Source organism: Pezoporus flaviventris, unplaced genomic scaffold (assembly GCF_033815535.1).
Source record: "Pezoporus flaviventris isolate CSIRO_AGI_PZ_B2104156 unplaced genomic scaffold, CSIRO_AGI_Pfla_v1 ptg000002l, whole genome shotgun sequence".
NCBI classification, from domain to species: domain Eukaryota; kingdom Metazoa; phylum Chordata; class Aves; order Psittaciformes; family Psittacidae; genus Pezoporus; species Pezoporus flaviventris.
The window spans coordinates 77042138-77060013 of NW_026892550.1; the positions used below are offsets into that span (position 1 = coordinate 77042138).

General features: G+C 40.0%; 1 protein-coding gene across 1 annotated transcript in view; it reads right to left on the reverse strand.

Annotated features, from left to right (window-relative positions):
* Positions 1 to 17876, reverse strand: part of ST8SIA1 (ST8 alpha-N-acetyl-neuraminide alpha-2,8-sialyltransferase 1) — a 117235-nt gene that overhangs the window by 73034 nt on the left and 26325 nt on the right. The window contains exon 2 of the mRNA XM_061444398.1: positions 14046 to 14190. Within this exon, the coding sequence (XP_061300382.1) occupies positions 14046 to 14190 (145 nt within the window). The remainder of the gene's footprint in view (positions 1 to 14045; positions 14191 to 17876) is intronic.

The window sequence follows — 17876 nt, forward strand, 5'->3', positions numbered from 1 at the left end:
AATTGTGATGAAAACCTGTAATTCATTTCTAGAACACTTTGAATTTCACTCCAGGTGTGCCAACTACCTCAGTATTGGACTAATGGAGTAGCACTCACATGGAAGGGAGTTGTCTCATCTTTATGCAGGATTCAAATCCCCACAGAAGGATAAAGCAGAGAGGCCAGAGGAGTTACGCTGCTGTGAAACAGATGCAAAATGAGATTCATGCTCCTCACCTTTATCGTTGCAACAACTCTCTGTCTCTAGAGTCTATTATTAAGACCCATGAACTCCACTCAACATGACAGCAGCCCAGAAAGTGTTAACTGGAGAGTCAATTGACCCCCTAACTATTATTAAAAGACCAACTAGAAAGAGACACCAGGAAAGACTGAAGAATAACAGCAGCAGGTGAGGAGGGCTGGAGACTACCTAGGGGAAATCTAAGAGCCACAAAAACATGGTGAGGAAAGCATGATAAAGAATTGAAATGGCAGACTGGGGAGCTGTCAGAAATGGCTTAGTGCAGGGTGCAAGGGCTAGAACCCAGGAGAAAAACAGGCTGAGTTACTCAGATGTTAAGAAGTAATGAACTGGGCTCCCTCTGAACACTCAAACCTAAAGCTCAGCTTCTTGTGCCTGGGTTAACTTTCCTTGTGCCATGGAGCAGGAAAGACAATAAAGGTCATCTCTTTCATAGAGAAGGACACTGGGATGCCGTAGACAGCAGATGTCTTTGACAAAAAGCAACACAAAAAGTACACTGGAATGAGCGAGTTTTGAAAAATATTTATTCTCACCCTCTTACCTGAAATAGGATTATCCACAAATACATCTATAGTATAGTGCACGTACTAGTTCACCTCACTTTTGTATTATCAAAATCTCTGATATTTTATCTCAGAGATTTTGATAATACAGAAGGTAAATATATCTATCAGACAAAAGGTATATTTACTCTGTTTTTACATCTTTTCTCCCCTCTCTGTCAGACACCAGCTCGAATTTCAGCTTTGGCATGGAAAGATCCTGTCTCAAAAGACAAACTAGAGTTTTTCTCTTACAAACATAAAGAGAAAGTGCCTATTATGAAAATACGTAATTTCTGAGATCAAGACCTTGTTAGGTCTCTTAAATCAGGTTTGACTTTGATCTGCCTTGTACATTGTCAGCTCCATGGAGAAGGAAGGGTAAGAGAGTCATGTAAAACTTTAGCACTAGACAGACGTATGATAAAAACCCTATTAAGCTGGCAAGGCTAGTTAGGAGCAAGGCAACAACCTATAATCTCATATGCTTTTCTGTAGTTGAATGCACTCTGAAGGAATGACAGGAATAAAAACTTGCTTTTGTCAGTGGAAAGATAAATCTTGGAGATATGAAAGAAGGGGGCAGCTCTGTTGAATAAAAAGGAAAGGTGCCAGTTTTACAAGCTCACATTTCTGTAAATATGTGCGAGTTAAATGACTTGATAGAGCTACACTCATGAACAGCCTATTATACTAAATCCCCTTCACTCCAGCTCCCTTCAGCACTTCAGTGGAACCACCAAACCTGAGTCAGTAACACCCATCATTCAGGACCCCTGACAGGTCAAGCTGGGCTTGCAAGTTACCTTACCCTATACAAATGTTGCCCTCAACTAAAGGTGGCAAAGAGAATAAAGTGCAAAGTTCTATAAAGTACAGACTCAGCAGTACCCACAAGTAGGCAACCGAAAAGAGGAAGGACAATAGGGATGTCCTTATTAACATGCATTTTACAAAAAAAGTTAAGTTTACATGGTCAACAAAAGTAATACTAGATGGAGGTAACTGGCGTACCAAACTTCAGGGTACTTGGAAAAATTAAAAGAAGGGGCGAAAGCTTATATGTATTAAAAAAAAATAAAATCAGTTATTATCTCTTGCATACCTAATTACTGTGGATGAGGAGTTCTATGGCTACCTTCTTTGCAGGGTAAAAATGCTAGCAATGAAACTAACAGGAAGAATATAGTTTACATGGGAGTAGAACCGCACCAAACACTTTCTAACTTTGCCATTACATTTTTCATCTCCAATAAAAGAAGACCCTTTAAAATCACAAAAAGCAAGTTTCTAAACTTGACTGGAAAAGTTATTTGTTTTGTAGGCTTCACACAACAGCAGGTTTCAGAAAAGTATTCAGCCTTACAAGAGCCTAATAGGACTAGATAAAAAGAAACCACCATTGCTAATTGTCACTACACAGGTTTTCTCTACAACTTCCTCATCTCTCAAACAGTCTATTCTCAAATATATATCTCAAGTAAGCAGATACCCAATTTGAAAGTCCCAAAACACAGGGGCTATCTAGGCATCCTGATGCCAACTTGTGGTAAATTTGTACCCGAGGAGAATAGTACCTGATCCTCTCTCAAGAAAAGCTGCAGAAATTAAGATTCCTACTACTGCACCAGGAAATGAAGACACCAGTGATCTCGTTTCTTTCACTGTGTCTCATGCCAAGGATCTCTGTACCACTCAAAAACTAAATGAAAAATAAAGCCAACAAAATTATGGATGACTCCACTTTAATATGATGATGAGCTTAAATGAGCTAGTCCTGCTTTTCAAAGGCCTTGTTTGATACCTTAAGCTAAAGAAGAGTTCCTGGCTTTTCATATATTGCCCAGGATATCACAAGGGTTCTCTAGATCTCTTCCAACTTTTTGCCTCTGAAGCAAAGGAATAGTGGTTCAGTATCTCTATCTGGTTTTGTAGTATTTCTTCCCTACACACTCCCCATGCAGAAACCCTCATTTTAATTGTCTCCAGAGATTCCTATGCATAGATTTATCTGTGCAGTAACACAGTAACATTGAATTTGATTGACTGTAAAGTGCTTGAAGGAATTGTCACAAAGAGCATCGTAATCATACCAAGGATTCCTCATTTCTTCTTCTGGCACAATAATGGACCACAGGATAGGTCTGTGTAGCCTTTGCATTTATTGTCTCCTTTCACCTAAACTGTCTCCTATTAAGCCTAGGCCTATCACTTACCTTTGCAGTATTGCTCCTGAATAACAAGCTACTCTACGCATTCATCAAACCCTGCTGCAAGAGAAAGGAAGTGAGACAAGCCAGTGGGTTTTAGATTGAGGAAAAGGCTGGAGATGGTCCAGATAGAGGAATATCTATTAATGAATTAGCTTACAAATAGGTTAGCCAGCCTAAAAACCAGAATATGCTACACATTCTCGTTCTACATTTGTGTCGTGCTCACAACCTCATTAAAATCAACAGAGAGAAAGCATTGCATGATAGTACTTCATGCCCTGCAGACAGGCCTAATTCAGCTTGGCTCTATACACTGAGAAATAAAGACATACAATAGTAACTCCATGCAATCTTCACTGTGACTCCTGGAGAGGGGACTCACCGCTGGCAACTGTCCCTCTGTCTCTCTCCAGCTACATAAAGTACTTTCAGTCTACTGAGGCAGACAGTTGGGAGAAATTAGCTGAAGCAGACTACAGCACACAGAGACCTCACCCCAGAAAGGAGAAGATCCCTGAGCTCTGTCTCTGGTCAGTCCTCATTACCAGAGGAAGGAGATGAGCATGTATGCTGGGACACTAAGTTTACCTCATTAGTAACGACATCCAGTCACTACTGGATCCTGGCTACAAGAATAATCAGCAACACTAAATACAAGGTTGTTCAAACAGAAAGATGCCATTAAGCTCTGCCTTTCAGAGGGTATGCATCGATGGTTTGTATCATCTCCAAAAAGAAAGTCTGAGGATATATTTCTGAGGGCACCACATGGTTAATTGTCACATATCTTCCTTGCAGACTATTAGAAAAACGAAAACATTCAGAGGTTTAGAAATGTTATCTGATTAAAAGAGTTGTGGTTGTTTAGCCTAGAGAAAAAATACTGTGGGGAGACTTGATAGCAGTCATATGTGGAAAAGATAAAAAAAACCTCTTGAATTATAGGGAGGGAATTTGAAGTTAGACGTCAGGAAATATCCTACACATAAGGATAGCAAAGTACTAGAATAGACTGTCTAGTGAGCTGTAGGACTTCTATTACTGAAAGCTGTAAAAAATGATTAAATATGTTGGATACATCCCAGGTAGAGCTGTCTGCCATGGGGCAAAGGCAAGAGGGCAGCGGCCTCCGAGTATCCCCTCCAGACAATGACTTTGCCCAGGTTTCGCTGATCTCATCAGAACGAGCTGACAGTGCCCCTGTGTTTTGGTGCAGCACTGCATAGTGGATCCCCATATGAAGGTGCAAGGCTTTTCCCCTTAAAAGCCTGGGTTTGTAAAAGAAAAATCAGAAATAGTGCTGTACTTCTGAATTATGTGGTGTGATTGAATACATTTCTTTGTGAGAAGGGAACTGTGAAAACAGGTGTTGATTTTGATTCAGTGTTGTTCAATTGAGTGGCTACAACTGAAACCCTTGTTCTCTTGTAGCTGGTGGCTCTTACCCAAGTGCAGCAAGCAGAGGATGGAGCTAACAAGCGTACTTCAAATCACTGCATGTAGCTCTCAGGCATCCCCCAGCATACATTTGCAGCTAGCTTTGACATGTTGCAACTTTTGTTGCAACTAGCTGCAACAAAATCAGTGAAATGATATAGTAAAGGTAAGTGAGGAGGGAATCTCTGAGGGAGCTGCCTGCCCATGCATATCACCAAAGGTTGAAGTGATGTTAGTACCACTATCTCCTTCACTACCCTGACTTCTTTCCTTTGGTCCCTGCAGGAAAGCCTCATTACTGTGGGACTTAATAGGTTGCAAACACTTCGGTCACACCCTATAAAGCCATAAGTAAGGAGATGTTATACACATGACAAATTGGTCATTAGTTAGTACATTTATCCCTCTAGCTCTCTAGATAGACCCATCAGCACCAGACAGCAACACACTCGCGTTTCAATGCAACACACCTGCGCTAAAGCTGTTCTGTGAATCTAGACCTTGTCTTAAAACAAAATCCGAAGCACATACTTTTGAAGCGCAGGATGTGAGGAATTACACTCTTCATTCATTCACACTTAGCCATAGGCTTTATGCTAGGAAGACTAGTTAGGGCAGCAGCAGGTGGACAAGGTGCTATGTTAATATTAAGATATTTGACTTCCAGGAGCTGTTTCACATCAGGCTGTTGAGAGCACAACCATTACCCCTTCACACAACGACAGATAATTTACTCATACAGAAAACTTCTCTGTCCCCTTCCTAATAAAGGCATATTCTCTGGGTAAAAGGAAAAGCCAGCCCCTACCATCATATATAGTTTTTGTTCTTCGCCTATCATGCAATTCCAGCACCAGAGAATGAAGGTAACTGAATGCATATGCATGACTTGGGAGTTCCTAGAAAACATTTCAGGTCACACAGAACTAGTATTTAGGATACAATTCAGGTCATTTCCTCCTGATATAATGATCACCCAGTGTCTTTCATCTGAACCTTCTGAAATTGGTGACCATTAGTCCAGTACACATTACACTGAGAAAAACAGTAATCCTGATCACAGATTGTATAACTGACTTTCAGCTTATAGATCCAGGGCTCACCTAGGAATTTGTGCAGTGTCATGTTAGCAATAATGTACTCTACACGAAATTATCCTGCAAATGTCTGCAACAGCCTTTCTGGTATTCCTGAACTGGATGAAGGCCAGTGAATTTAAGCCATGGTCTTGGGCTTACGTATTCCTCCTTCAAATCATCTGCAAAGCCAGGTATGCATATATGTAAGTTGTTCTTCTCTACAACATACCTAGACTAGCACTGCCAACTGTCACCAGTCCCAAATGCCCATCATTCACAGAAGTGTCTATAAGTATCTTTAAAAGGTAAATTTAAAAAGTAGAAGATACCATAACCACAACAGAAAGAACTATTCCTTTCTGCATTTGGGATTCACCGTTACATTACACAAGACTCTTACATGTCATATCCTGACTCATTTCATCTGGAGACACCGGTGCTTTCACTTGTCTTGCTTTTGCCTGCTACCACAGACTACCATTTTAGCCACCACACACAAAACACTCATCTCAGATTAGTAGCTACTGGCCAGCAGAAAATCTGCAGCACAGATTTGTCAAATTTATCCTCAAAGACTTTGAAAAAGCATAGGCTTTGATGATCGAGAAGGAAAAAACAGTCTGGATTCTTGATCTGAGGAACAGTGAGTTAGATGCTACTTCACCTACACATTCAGCCTCACAGGATTTATCTGGTGCATCTTGATATAAGAGAACCATACTACTGTGTTATTTTCTCAGTGTCCGAAACGCGATTCGAAAGCCAATGGCTGCCTCATGGGAGCCATTCAGCTGTTCTAGAAAAGAACCACAGCCCTTCCTCTCCATACCATATCAGGCTATAAGGACTCTAAATCAACCGTGCCTGGCTACATAAGTTAACTCTTGAACTGTAATACAGCAGACTTCTCATTAAATGTAAAGCTGGGCATAGACTGCCCCTTAAGCAAGAAGACATAAAAGATCTCTTGAAAGTCACTGTATAATCCTCCTACAAGATTTGTAACCCTAATACCTCTTCTTAATAGCTTCTGCAGTGGTATAACCTTCCCTGACTTTCTTTGGAGCTGCAGACTGTGCTAAGCCACACTTCTACATGTATTTAGGAATACCTGGGACAAGGGGGAGGACTACATCTTTGCTGCAGGTGAAATAGTATTTCATCAATTCCTAGTTCCACCAGATGGCAAGTGCTAAGCATGAAATGGAACCAAACCTAAGCCTCAAATAAGCCAACACCAGTATTAAGCCTACTTTAGAAGTATATCACAAAAAAAAATAACTACTGAATACAGCAGTATAATGTAATCTGTTCACTGAATATATAGTCACATATACAGCAAAAACTCAACTTGAACAAGATTACTTTTAATAATAAAATTAATAAATAATAAGAAAGGCTAATAGTTGTAAACTAAGATATAAATGATAAAAGTTTACTCAAGATTTAGACACTAACTTCCAAAGAAGCAAAGGTCTCATTGCACCTGTAGGTGGAAGTCTTGGTATATAAACGAGATCACTGCCAGAAAAAACCCTTCATGGAGAAAGAACCTCCTTTTAGCATCTTACCAGCTATATAAAGCTAACAATAAAACTAACAAAAAAACCCTAATTGTGTTGCCTTTGGGCAGAATAGAACCCACTCTTAATTCTATTTTTATACCCTCAGCCAGGCAGCTTATACGCCCTGTAGTTACTTGTAGCCATCAGAAGTTTGCTGTTCCTGTAGTTTCCCATCTGTGACCACTTCCTTTAATTATTCTTCTGCTTACAACACGTCTTGCTTCTAAAGCAGCAATTTTATGTCACAGTGAAGCAGATGAACATTGACTAAAAAGCCCATAAAATTCCCAGGGCAGTAGCATAGCCTCTTTGGCCATCTTTGACCACACTGCCCACTTCCTCTTCAGGTTCAGCTTTTATGCTCTGTACTTTACAATCCCACAGCATAACATTTGTAGTTGTGACTTCTAGGTACCATCAAAAACATTATTTGAGGTAAAGAATTTCAGCTGCCCTATGGCCTATTCACACGCAGCAGCTGCTTTACGCACAGGCTTGCATTTTACCAGTCAGTAACGGTACAATCCTGGGTACCAACAGAAATGGATAAATACACTCTTTGAAGAGCTTTCCAAATATAAAAATCATGCCAAGTTGCAACAGTCTCATGGCTGCATTATCCTCTTGAAATCCCACAGGGTTTTATACTTCTTTTAGTACTGTTCAGTATGCAGAGCAACACAGGAGCTAGACCATATTTGTTGTTCCACACCCTCTTATCCCCAAAACCCTAAACAAAGATGGAATTGATCTGTGGGGTTTTTTTGAAGGCCCAAGGGCATAAATGTCTATCTGACAAAGGCACTGGTGCTTGGAGCAGCTCTTGTGTTACATAGGAAAGAGAGTGATTGGTGTTCAGTCACTTCAGATTTGAAATAGAAAGGTTGAGTTCAGGCAGCCATTCCTCCTTCCCAGTCTGAAGGCCAAACTGACACTTTGCAGCCAGATCTAGTCCTTCCCTTCATCTCTGTTACATTTGGAAAGGTCAACATCTATTTATGTATTTGCACTGACTGAGATAAAGCCTACTTGGCATGTCCGTTATTGCAGATAAACTCCAGAAAATCAGGCTCACCATAGACAGCCTGGCTAAGCAGCTTGGTTGCAGACATTTTAGCAAGCTCAGAGAGGCAAAAATCACATGTTCAATGATCAATAGGGACAGTAAGCCACTCTTTGATTAGCTTTAACTGAATTCAAACAGAGCATGTTGCCCATCCTCTACTTCGAACTATACGCATGGCATCTCAGCTTTTAATATAAATTTGATTTTCACCATCAGGAATGTTTTCCTCTTGCCTATATGGAGTAGCTTCAGATAGACTGTGGCTTTGGCTTAACTGACCAGATAGAACAAATGATGCCCTATTCCAGCTTTGTTTAATTAGTGAGCATGGAATCAAAGTGAGGGCAATGGTAAACTTAACTAAATATTGAGACAGATTCTTTATCTCAATCACCCTGATGCCAATGGCAAGAACACACAGCATTTGCTCTAAGAAAGTTAACGCTGTAGTCTTAACAGGGTTCACATTCCTTACACAGCTGCAGCTTTACATTCCACCCTACATCAGTCACTCTTCCACCTATCACTTCCCAGTACTTGCTGCTCCTAGACCTCATTTCTATGTGAATCAAACTGTCATTTTCTTCCTCAGGAAGAGTATGTTTTTCCTGGGCAAAAGGGAAAAAGCCTGCAGATGCTACACTGAACTCCCTTTCCAAACCCGAATTATTTCCCTGAAATAATACAAATTCTTCTACTAACTGTGGGCTATAGATGTAAGACTAGGGAATTTGCTTTGACACAGCACAAATACCAGCATCAGAGGAGGACATGATAAAATCTCTGGCCAAAGGAGGAATACTATGAGCAACCAAGAAAAATTAAACAAGTTCCCAGAATCTAACAGGTACCCTGAATAAAAAACATGAAATCATTCACTGTTACTCAATACAACATTCCCCCTGGTACCCAGAGAATGTCTTCATCTTACAGTTAAAGTTGGAGAGATGAACTTTTTCCCTGCTTTCATATAAGAACAAGAATTGAAACTCTAATTAATAACTTGAAAAATATTGCCTTCTTCCTGGTTACAAGGTATCCATAAACAGCTGCCAGCTTTCCCAGATTTATCTGTGGCTTGAAGCTATTTCCATTGGATTTCTCAAACACTACTTGAGATGACTACTCATGAGAAGCTCATTGCAAGTAGCCATTCTTCTACCTGACAGCATTTTGCAAGTGAAACATTAGAAGGGACTTGAGCAGCTGGAGAGCCACATTTTAATAATTTCAGATAATTTACTGGTACCAAATTTGCCCAACTCCTCCTGGTGAAATATAACAAAACCAGAAATTTTTCAATTACTTATTTTGTCGAATTAAAAAGTTGAAGCTTAACATTGGAAATGTCTTTTGAAATGTATTCACTCTTCTATCCTCCAAAATAATACTTTACATGGCAGAGTGAAAAGTTCCATTTGATTTTACTATTTCTTTAACCTTTTGGGGAAGGGAAAGGAGGCCTCAGGAATTCACCTCAGTTCTTCCTTGATATAAGCTTTTGCCAACAAGCAACAGAAATCAGTTATTTGCATAAACAGCCAAATCCTGGGGTGAGGTGGTTCTTTTTTCTTTTTTTTTTTCCTTTAATGTTAAGAATAGACTGAAGCTTGCTTTTGAGCCTCTGAGGAAGAAAAAGACAGGAAAGAGCACAAAATTGTTCTAGAAAATGTTTGAAACTGGGGCTTGGTTTTTTGCCCTAACTCAAAAGCTGATGAGTGCTAGTGCACATTTCTCTCACGTGGTTTTGAGTTACATCCCTGCTATTCCTGTGGTTACATCATGTTTACCCATAGCGTCTAAAAATTACTGTAGGAATATATAGAAGACTGGTTTCTTCCATTCTAGTCAGGATGGTCTAGTCATTTTCCATCTAAAAGATGGAAAATGCTAATCATGCCTCAATACAGTGCAACAGGACCAGAGCTGCATGGCTAAACCTACCTCCAACCTGAAGAGGGAGGAAGGTGTAAATCTCTGTCCTGTCAGGGACGGGACTCCTGAACATTCACCAACACACTGATCCATTTTCTGTATAACAGTTGGACCACAAGGGAAAGGAAATAAATACATTTGTAAGTTACCCATGGCTTTTAGTGGTCAACCTAAGATATGGCAGCCTGGCTATTCAGAGGTTTATCCGACCATGCTGCTGAACTCAACTGTAGTAGGTTCACCTGCATCTCTGTCAGTGTCCCCAGACACCTATCAAAATTACTGGTTAGTATTGAAATTTCATGTCTACATGAAATGCTTTAGAAAAGTGGTAGATACACAGTAGGAATAATATCTCATTATTAGTATTAAACTACACCTACAGTTACATGCAGACTCTATACTTTTTGTCTCCTAAGAGTGTAATGCTGTAGATCACATCAAGTAATAAAACAAAGCTACTGTCAAGAAATGTCTGACTTTAATTAAAATTCAATTCCATTATCCGACAGCTCCAGGCAATGACACTGTAGGGAGATGATGCAGGCAGGATGCCCACCCTCACTGCACGCTAGGCCATTTTCTGTGATGACCCATGTCCTGCACGAGACTTCTCCTGACCATTGGGCATTGACACTGAGCCACTAGCAGTTTCTCTCCAGGATGGGAAAGATAGTGCAGTCTGCGTAATATTTCATTTCTGTCTCCAAAAAAAAAACATTCTAGAAATCAGGGAGGAAATGACACAGAGAGGGGGAGAGTAAGAGGACCTACTTGGCAACCTGGCCTAATGGAAGATGCCCCTGGACATGGCAGAGGGGTTGGAACTAGATGTGTTCTAAGGTCTTTTCCAACCATGCTGTGATTCCAGTAGCTGTAATTGTTCATTCATCAAAAACTCTGCAACTTCAAATTTTGTTCTCAAAAACTGAAATGAAACACTGGATTACTGTTTCCATAATAAAGTTATTTTCTTCTGCAAATTTATCCCTTGGCCAACCAAAAACTTAAACAAAAAATAAAAGGAGGAGGAACATAATCAAGCAAAGACTGAGGGGGGGGGAAAAAAAAGGTAGCAATGGAGCTGATAAAAAAAACCATCCACACGGATGAAATATTACATTCAAAAAATGGTAAAATTAAATGCTATAACACTACCAAAACCTTTTAACCTTTTCACTTCAAAGAAAAACTGAAAAAAAAAATGAGCTGATACTAAATTTATATTTTGACGAAATAGCATTTTTATAGAAAAAGCACTCCATCAGAAAATGTTGAACCAGCTGCAAGAGCTTTATCTACAGATTACTGAGAAGAAAGAATATTCTATTTTGCACTGTTCAGATTCAAAAATAAGTGACATTTTACATATTAATTTCTGGCATACTTAGATTACTTCTGTATAAGTCTCTCTTCATGCACAGCCAGCTTACTCTCTGCCATAAAATATAGCCACTTTGCTATATAGTTCAGTTACTTTATCCTGTAAGTTAATAAATGGCTCAGGATGGAGAAATCTTCTGCAAGCACAAAATGGCTTAAGTCCAGCAGACTGATGTGGATGGAACCGTTTTTATTTATTCCGGAGGAAATATTTTCACGATTATATCAACATAGCTGCAGCCCTTTACATTCCTGTTACTTCCCCTGAGCATTTCAGGGTATTACCCATATTTTATGAGTGGTTTTAAGCTTCTGGATACTTTTGAAAGGAATATTCATCTTCACAAAAATCACTTTCTGGTTGCTAGCAAGCTAATAGACACCATTCTTCAAAGTAGAAGACTGAAAAATTTAGGTGAGTATTTTTCTTGAAACAAAGAGAGAGGTAGAAAAATACTTCATTTAAGAATTTACTGCAAATAAATCTTCCTGAGGTTTTAAGCCTAAAAGGTTTAATCTGAGAAAGGTCTACAAAATTCCTCTGGGCCAAATACATAGGAATAACACATCAAGTTAGGAGCAGTGGTACTTGCAAGAAAAGAGGGAATAGTAGCAAGTAGCATTTGTCAGAAATTAACTGCCTGTCAATTCATTAAAGGAATAGTGTTTCTGGCACCAGTCCTAGAGCTCCTTTCTAGCATTGTTCTAAGCTTGGAACATTATGAAAATTCACCTTTTCCACCACCATCCCTACAACTGCACCTACCCATCCTCTGCAGCCTGCTTGGCAAGCCTAAGGGACACCGAAGTCCCAAATCCTTACCTCATGTTGTCTCTCAGCAGTTTGCCTTCCCAGGGCTTCCCAGATCCTCACTCTCAATCCAATCAACTGATAAACTTTGAGGGTAGGGATTGGGAGCCTGGGAACAACTGGAGTTCCAAAGAATATGATTCCCATCTAACCTCTCTGAAGAAGCCCATCCAGTACTTTGCTCTTCCCTGTGAGAGGAAGGAGGACACCAATATGGCAAAGAAAGCCAAATCTGAAATCCCAAATCCAACACAAAATAGTGACCTCACTGTGCCATCCCACATGGGGCTTTCCTGAAATGTTGGAAAGGATGTACACATTTTGAGCAGTCACTGCCAATATCTTTGTTTAGTGCAAAGTTCACAGCTCTGCCAAAGATTTCAGTTTTCTCCAGTAAACAGTGCAATATTGTATCAACAAATCCTACTAATCATCATAAAAAGGATTTACAGCTGCCTCTCTGTGACACACCACAAACTTTCTACCAGTCTCAAAGGCAGGGAATGAAATTAACTCCAGCCGGGCAGCCCTCTTCCAGCTGTACAGCAGGAAAAAACACTCGCCATGCACGTTTCAGCGTCTACTTGTTTGCTGAGCTTGCAGACACACAGCAGCTGGGGAGCAGCTTGGAGGAGGTAGAGGTCCATTAACCAGTTCATTGCAACAGGCAGAGCCAAATGACAAGACAGCAGGCTGGCAGCCTAAACAAGAAACAGCTCTAAAACCCCTCTTCCTGATGACGTTTTAACAGAAAGCAGCTGCTCCCATGTCTTCTTCCTCACTCTGCATTTTCCTCTCATTCTATCTCCACTAAAACAAACATTTGAAGTCGTTACTCTGCTGGCCTTTTTTTTAATTACCTTTTGGATGTTTTATTTGCAGGATGAGTTTAACAAGTAAGAACTCTGCTACATGTTTATCTGAAACAACAACAAATGAGAAAAGCCCAGTGTGAATGACTCAACACTAACTGGGAGGCTTAATAAATACCTATGCTTTTAATTTGATAAATTAGAATAAACATAAATTAATACATTCAAGATGTTTGTCTTTCTATAAATGTGTAGCCACATAAAATATCTCCCCTTCCACGAGCAAAACTGAATATAATAAACTTATTTTTTTAACATCAGTTCATGTATTAATTAAAAATACAAGAAGCTTAAGCCAGTATTGCAAATTCCCAGCACTCAAAAACTCTGCCCTTTGCTGGGATTTTGAGGGTTAACCCAAAACACCTTTCCTGAACAACCACAAACCAATTTTAATACTCAAAACACAGCAGGAATCAACAAAGTCAAGTTGCTGGCTTCTGATATTGAGCTCACATTGCATGCCATCAATAAACTTCATTAACTTGGAAGTAACTTCACACGCCTTCACACAAAGCAATGTCACACCTTAGCTAAATAGATCTGAAGCAATCCTAGATGAGGGACCATGCTCCCAGGGAGCATGATCACTGGCTGAAATGTAGAAATCACCTTCCTAAAATAGCCACAGCTTAGCATTTTAAACATCAAGACGGGTGGCCCAATCTCTCCCCTTGTGTATATCTGCACACTTGAAAAGTGGTCAGGGAAGTACTAACATGCTTACAAACATTTTATGATTTTCGCAACAAAGAAGTAAGAAAGCAGAAGAGGTTGTTTTGTATTGAGACATGAAGATAGAATTTCTTGATGAACATTTAGCCTACTCACCTGTACCATGTTACTATTTAGTATATTATTACTTAAAGTGAGAAGAAGAAAAGGTTACTAACCTGTGGGAAGAGGGAGTAAGTCACATTGTCGATAGTAACGGAATATAAAAATTCCCCGTCAAACCAGAGGTTCTTTCCCATTGGGGAGTTCAGCTTTGTCATAGCAAAGAGTTGTGCAGGGTCACAGCATTCTTCCAGCAGTTTCCTAGTGAAGGCAACCAAAAGAGAAAGGACTGTGTTAATTAGAGCCTTGGCACACCTTCTCTAATGACCACCCATCACACCTGAGATCCTGCTGCTCTCAGATGGTCCAAAGCAAGCCATTCATCTTCCCAGCCAATGGATGCACCATGAGTGACTCTATTTTACTTACAGAAGGGCCAGAAAGCCTGATTTTATCTCAGAAACCCTTAGAAACAGACAGTGAAAAATTTAAACCTCCATTCACTTTTGAGTGGCATAGGAACAGAATGAAGATTCAGCAAAGGAAAATTCCTCCTTTACAACCTGTTCTAAGGAATAAAGTACTGATCACCAACACATACAGAAATCAGAGAACTCTATCGAAAATCAAGCTTGAGCTATATGAAAATTCAGTACCAAACCTTAATCATGAAAAGCAGGCTTCCTAAAACCCCACAATTACCTAACTTCTGCATGGAAAATTTTGGCATCTCTTTCCAGTTACTAAATATCCTTATGCTACATTTACAGCAGTATTAGAGCCTGCCTTCTAACTGAAGTACGACTTGAGTCATCCCAGTATGACAGATATATATATATATATAGTTAATATTATACTTCTCGTTTCCTCAATTAAATGGCATATCCTCTTACACATTCGTTTCCCCAAAATACTTATTACTCAGCTCACCTAGAAATTTGAGAGCTGGTAAGGTTGTTGAAAGTTGTATTAAGCAAAAATTCTGTATCACAGCAAACTCAGCAGCTAACATCCTAAAATACAGAATGACAAAAAGCACTAGACATCTACTGGACAGGAACATCCTATCTTTCCGAACCCCATATAGAAGTAGCTCTCTAAAGAAAAAGCGACACTCACATGAGCTTTTATACATAGCAGACATATGTAAAATATATGTTGCAGAATGATGTCATTACAGCATAATAATATATACGTTTTTCATTTATTTTAACAAGAAGCCTAAAGAGACTGATGCCATTTCTAGCAGCTGCATAAGAGTTGCAAATGGAAGGCAGAAAAACATCAGTTATTAGTAACTACTAAAATGCTCAATATAGCTGTTCTCTGTGAAAGAGGAGATCTTATTTAAACCCATGAAATCATTCACAGAAGTGCATACATTTTTTAGCTTTGTTTAAAAGTTTTCACTGTAATCTTAGCAGAAGAGGAAACAACTCAGAGGAAAAAACAAACTAGGGTTGTCAGTGCTATTTGTTAGCTTTCCTCACTGGGGAAGGTCAGTGATTTGCCATGGTTCAGCTCCAGGCAGCTGCCCCCACCAATACCATAAGCCCCTGGGACACTTCCTTACATAGAGGAAGGCTCTCAAGGAACGGCAAGGATGTAAGCATGGGGAAATGGGATGGAGGGAAGGAGGTCCACTCCTCTCCTGAAACAAGTACCTGAGAGAAGCTTTTGCATATGACATGCAGGTAGATTAAATTGTTAAAAGGAAGTAAATTACACGAGATAACTGGGGACCATATTGTGTTGTAAGCCAAAAGTCATATTCCATGAAGAGCCGTGAGGTGAGCTCTCATCCTGTAACAGACTGAGCAACCCCTCTGTCCCCACAGACAGTCTAAGAGGTGAGTGATTTTTGTGAAGACTTTTATATATCAGAAGCTTATGACAGACAGCTTCATGACTCAAAATGTCAATATTTTGTTCATTTGACCCTGCCGCACTGCACTGCAGAGCGTGATGCTCCATCACATATCCAGACTTTACATTGTGAGGGTTCAGGGCTTGTAACTGCAGAGCATGCTGCTACTCAGACAGCAAAGAGGATATGAGGGTCTCTCTTCACAAGGAGCTACATGGAGAAGACAAGGGGCAATGGGTACATGTTGCACTGGGAGAGGTTTCATCCTGATATAAAAAAAAAAGAAATTACAGTGAGAACAATCATTCCCTGAAACAAGTTCCCCAGGCATGTGGTGGAGTCCCCATCAGTGGAGGTTTTTGAGATGCAACTGGACAAGGCGATAGATAATTGTATCTAGGCTCCATTTCCCACTGAAGGTTGGACCATGTAATCTTTCAAGGGCCCTTCCCATTTTGATGGTTCTGCGATTCTGGAACCGTTTTTCCCTTATACTACATGTTGCAGAGCTGGTTTGCCTCCCTCTGAGCACAAAAATATGTTAGCCAGAGCAGCAATTTCCATTCCTAGAAACACCAATGGGTCTACCTATATCGCCCACAGAAAGGCTTCACATCATCCTCCTGCTGATGCCCAAATAAAGCCTTCATCATAGAACTGTGAAAACCAAACTAGAGGAAACTTGAAATCTCTTGCCAAATAACCTTTGCAAAACAGCTTAAGATAGGCATGGAATATTGTTCTAAATAAAAGATTTGAGAGTGGAGATTTTTCTGGCTGTCCACAAGCTCCAGTTCACAGCCTTTGGAAGATTATTTCAACTCTGTCAAGTAGAAAGAAAATTTTTGTCAGTCTTTCTCCTCTTCTTTCTATCCCCACAGCAACATTTTCAAGAAAGCATAAAGTAATCCAAGATCAGCTGGAGCCTCAATTCTTCATATAGTTGTTATACAACTGTATAACAAAATTTCCAAGTGAAATCCTGCAACTCATACCTTCTCTGGAAGTCTGGTCTGAGCAAGAAGCACAAAAATAACACATAACTGAGTGGAAAAGCATGTAGGGAATGGCTTAAATTAATGAATCCTCCTTAGCCAGCATAAACTAATGAGCTAAGGAGCAGCCCTCTGTACAATTAGAGTAGATATATATATACCTACTCTTTCCCTTCTCCAAAAATGCATTCTTCTGGCTCCCGTTCATCAATAAACTTGTTATGAAAAGCAGTAGGTGCCTCCTGGAAGGTCCACTAGTTCAAGTATGCATCTGTATGTATTAGCACAAAAATATTGTGCACTCACTTGTGCTTTCTGTCAGAAAAGAAAAATTATTAAAAGTCTCACATTATTCAGTCTCTCTTTCTGATCCAAATACCAACATCATAAAGTGGGAAAAGCTCCATGGGAAAACGTACATTAAACAGCAGAATGAATTTGAAGGCGAACCTAAAGCTGAATACTTTGCAGGATCAGGGAGTCTGAACTGATTTTGCCAAGCTTGACTAAAATATACAGCTGAAATGTTATGATAGAATTTGCAAAACTGTAGCAGCTTTTAGCAAAGGGCTCCAATTCACTACAAGCATTCCCTCACTCAAGAACATGATATGCATTTGACTCAAAGCAGTTCAGCAGAGACCTGCGTATGAGAGGAGTTAGCAACATGAACGTCGGCATTGAGAACACACTAGGGGCTCTCAAATCTGAGAGCACTTAAAGGGTAAATCCCTACTTGTAAGAGAAGCAGGCGTAAAGTTACTTTGAGAATCCCACTTCAGATCTCTAAGATTTCAGCAGGAACTGGGCACCAAGCAGATTGTTAAGTACAAGGCAGCACTAGCACTGAAGTGGCTCTGCACAGCAACTGAAGCAGCAACCTATGCACAAAACAGGAGCTGGGCAGCAGTTCTGAGATGTTAGCCGTATCCCCCGTGGCACGCATCACTGAGGTTATCTCAGCAGACATTGCACACTGAAAGAAGGAGAGTGAAATAGTTGGTGCCAAGTATCCTAGATCCGTATTACCTCATTTTCATGGGATTTACTGCTGACTAACTCTGGTCTGATTTCACAAAAAACCC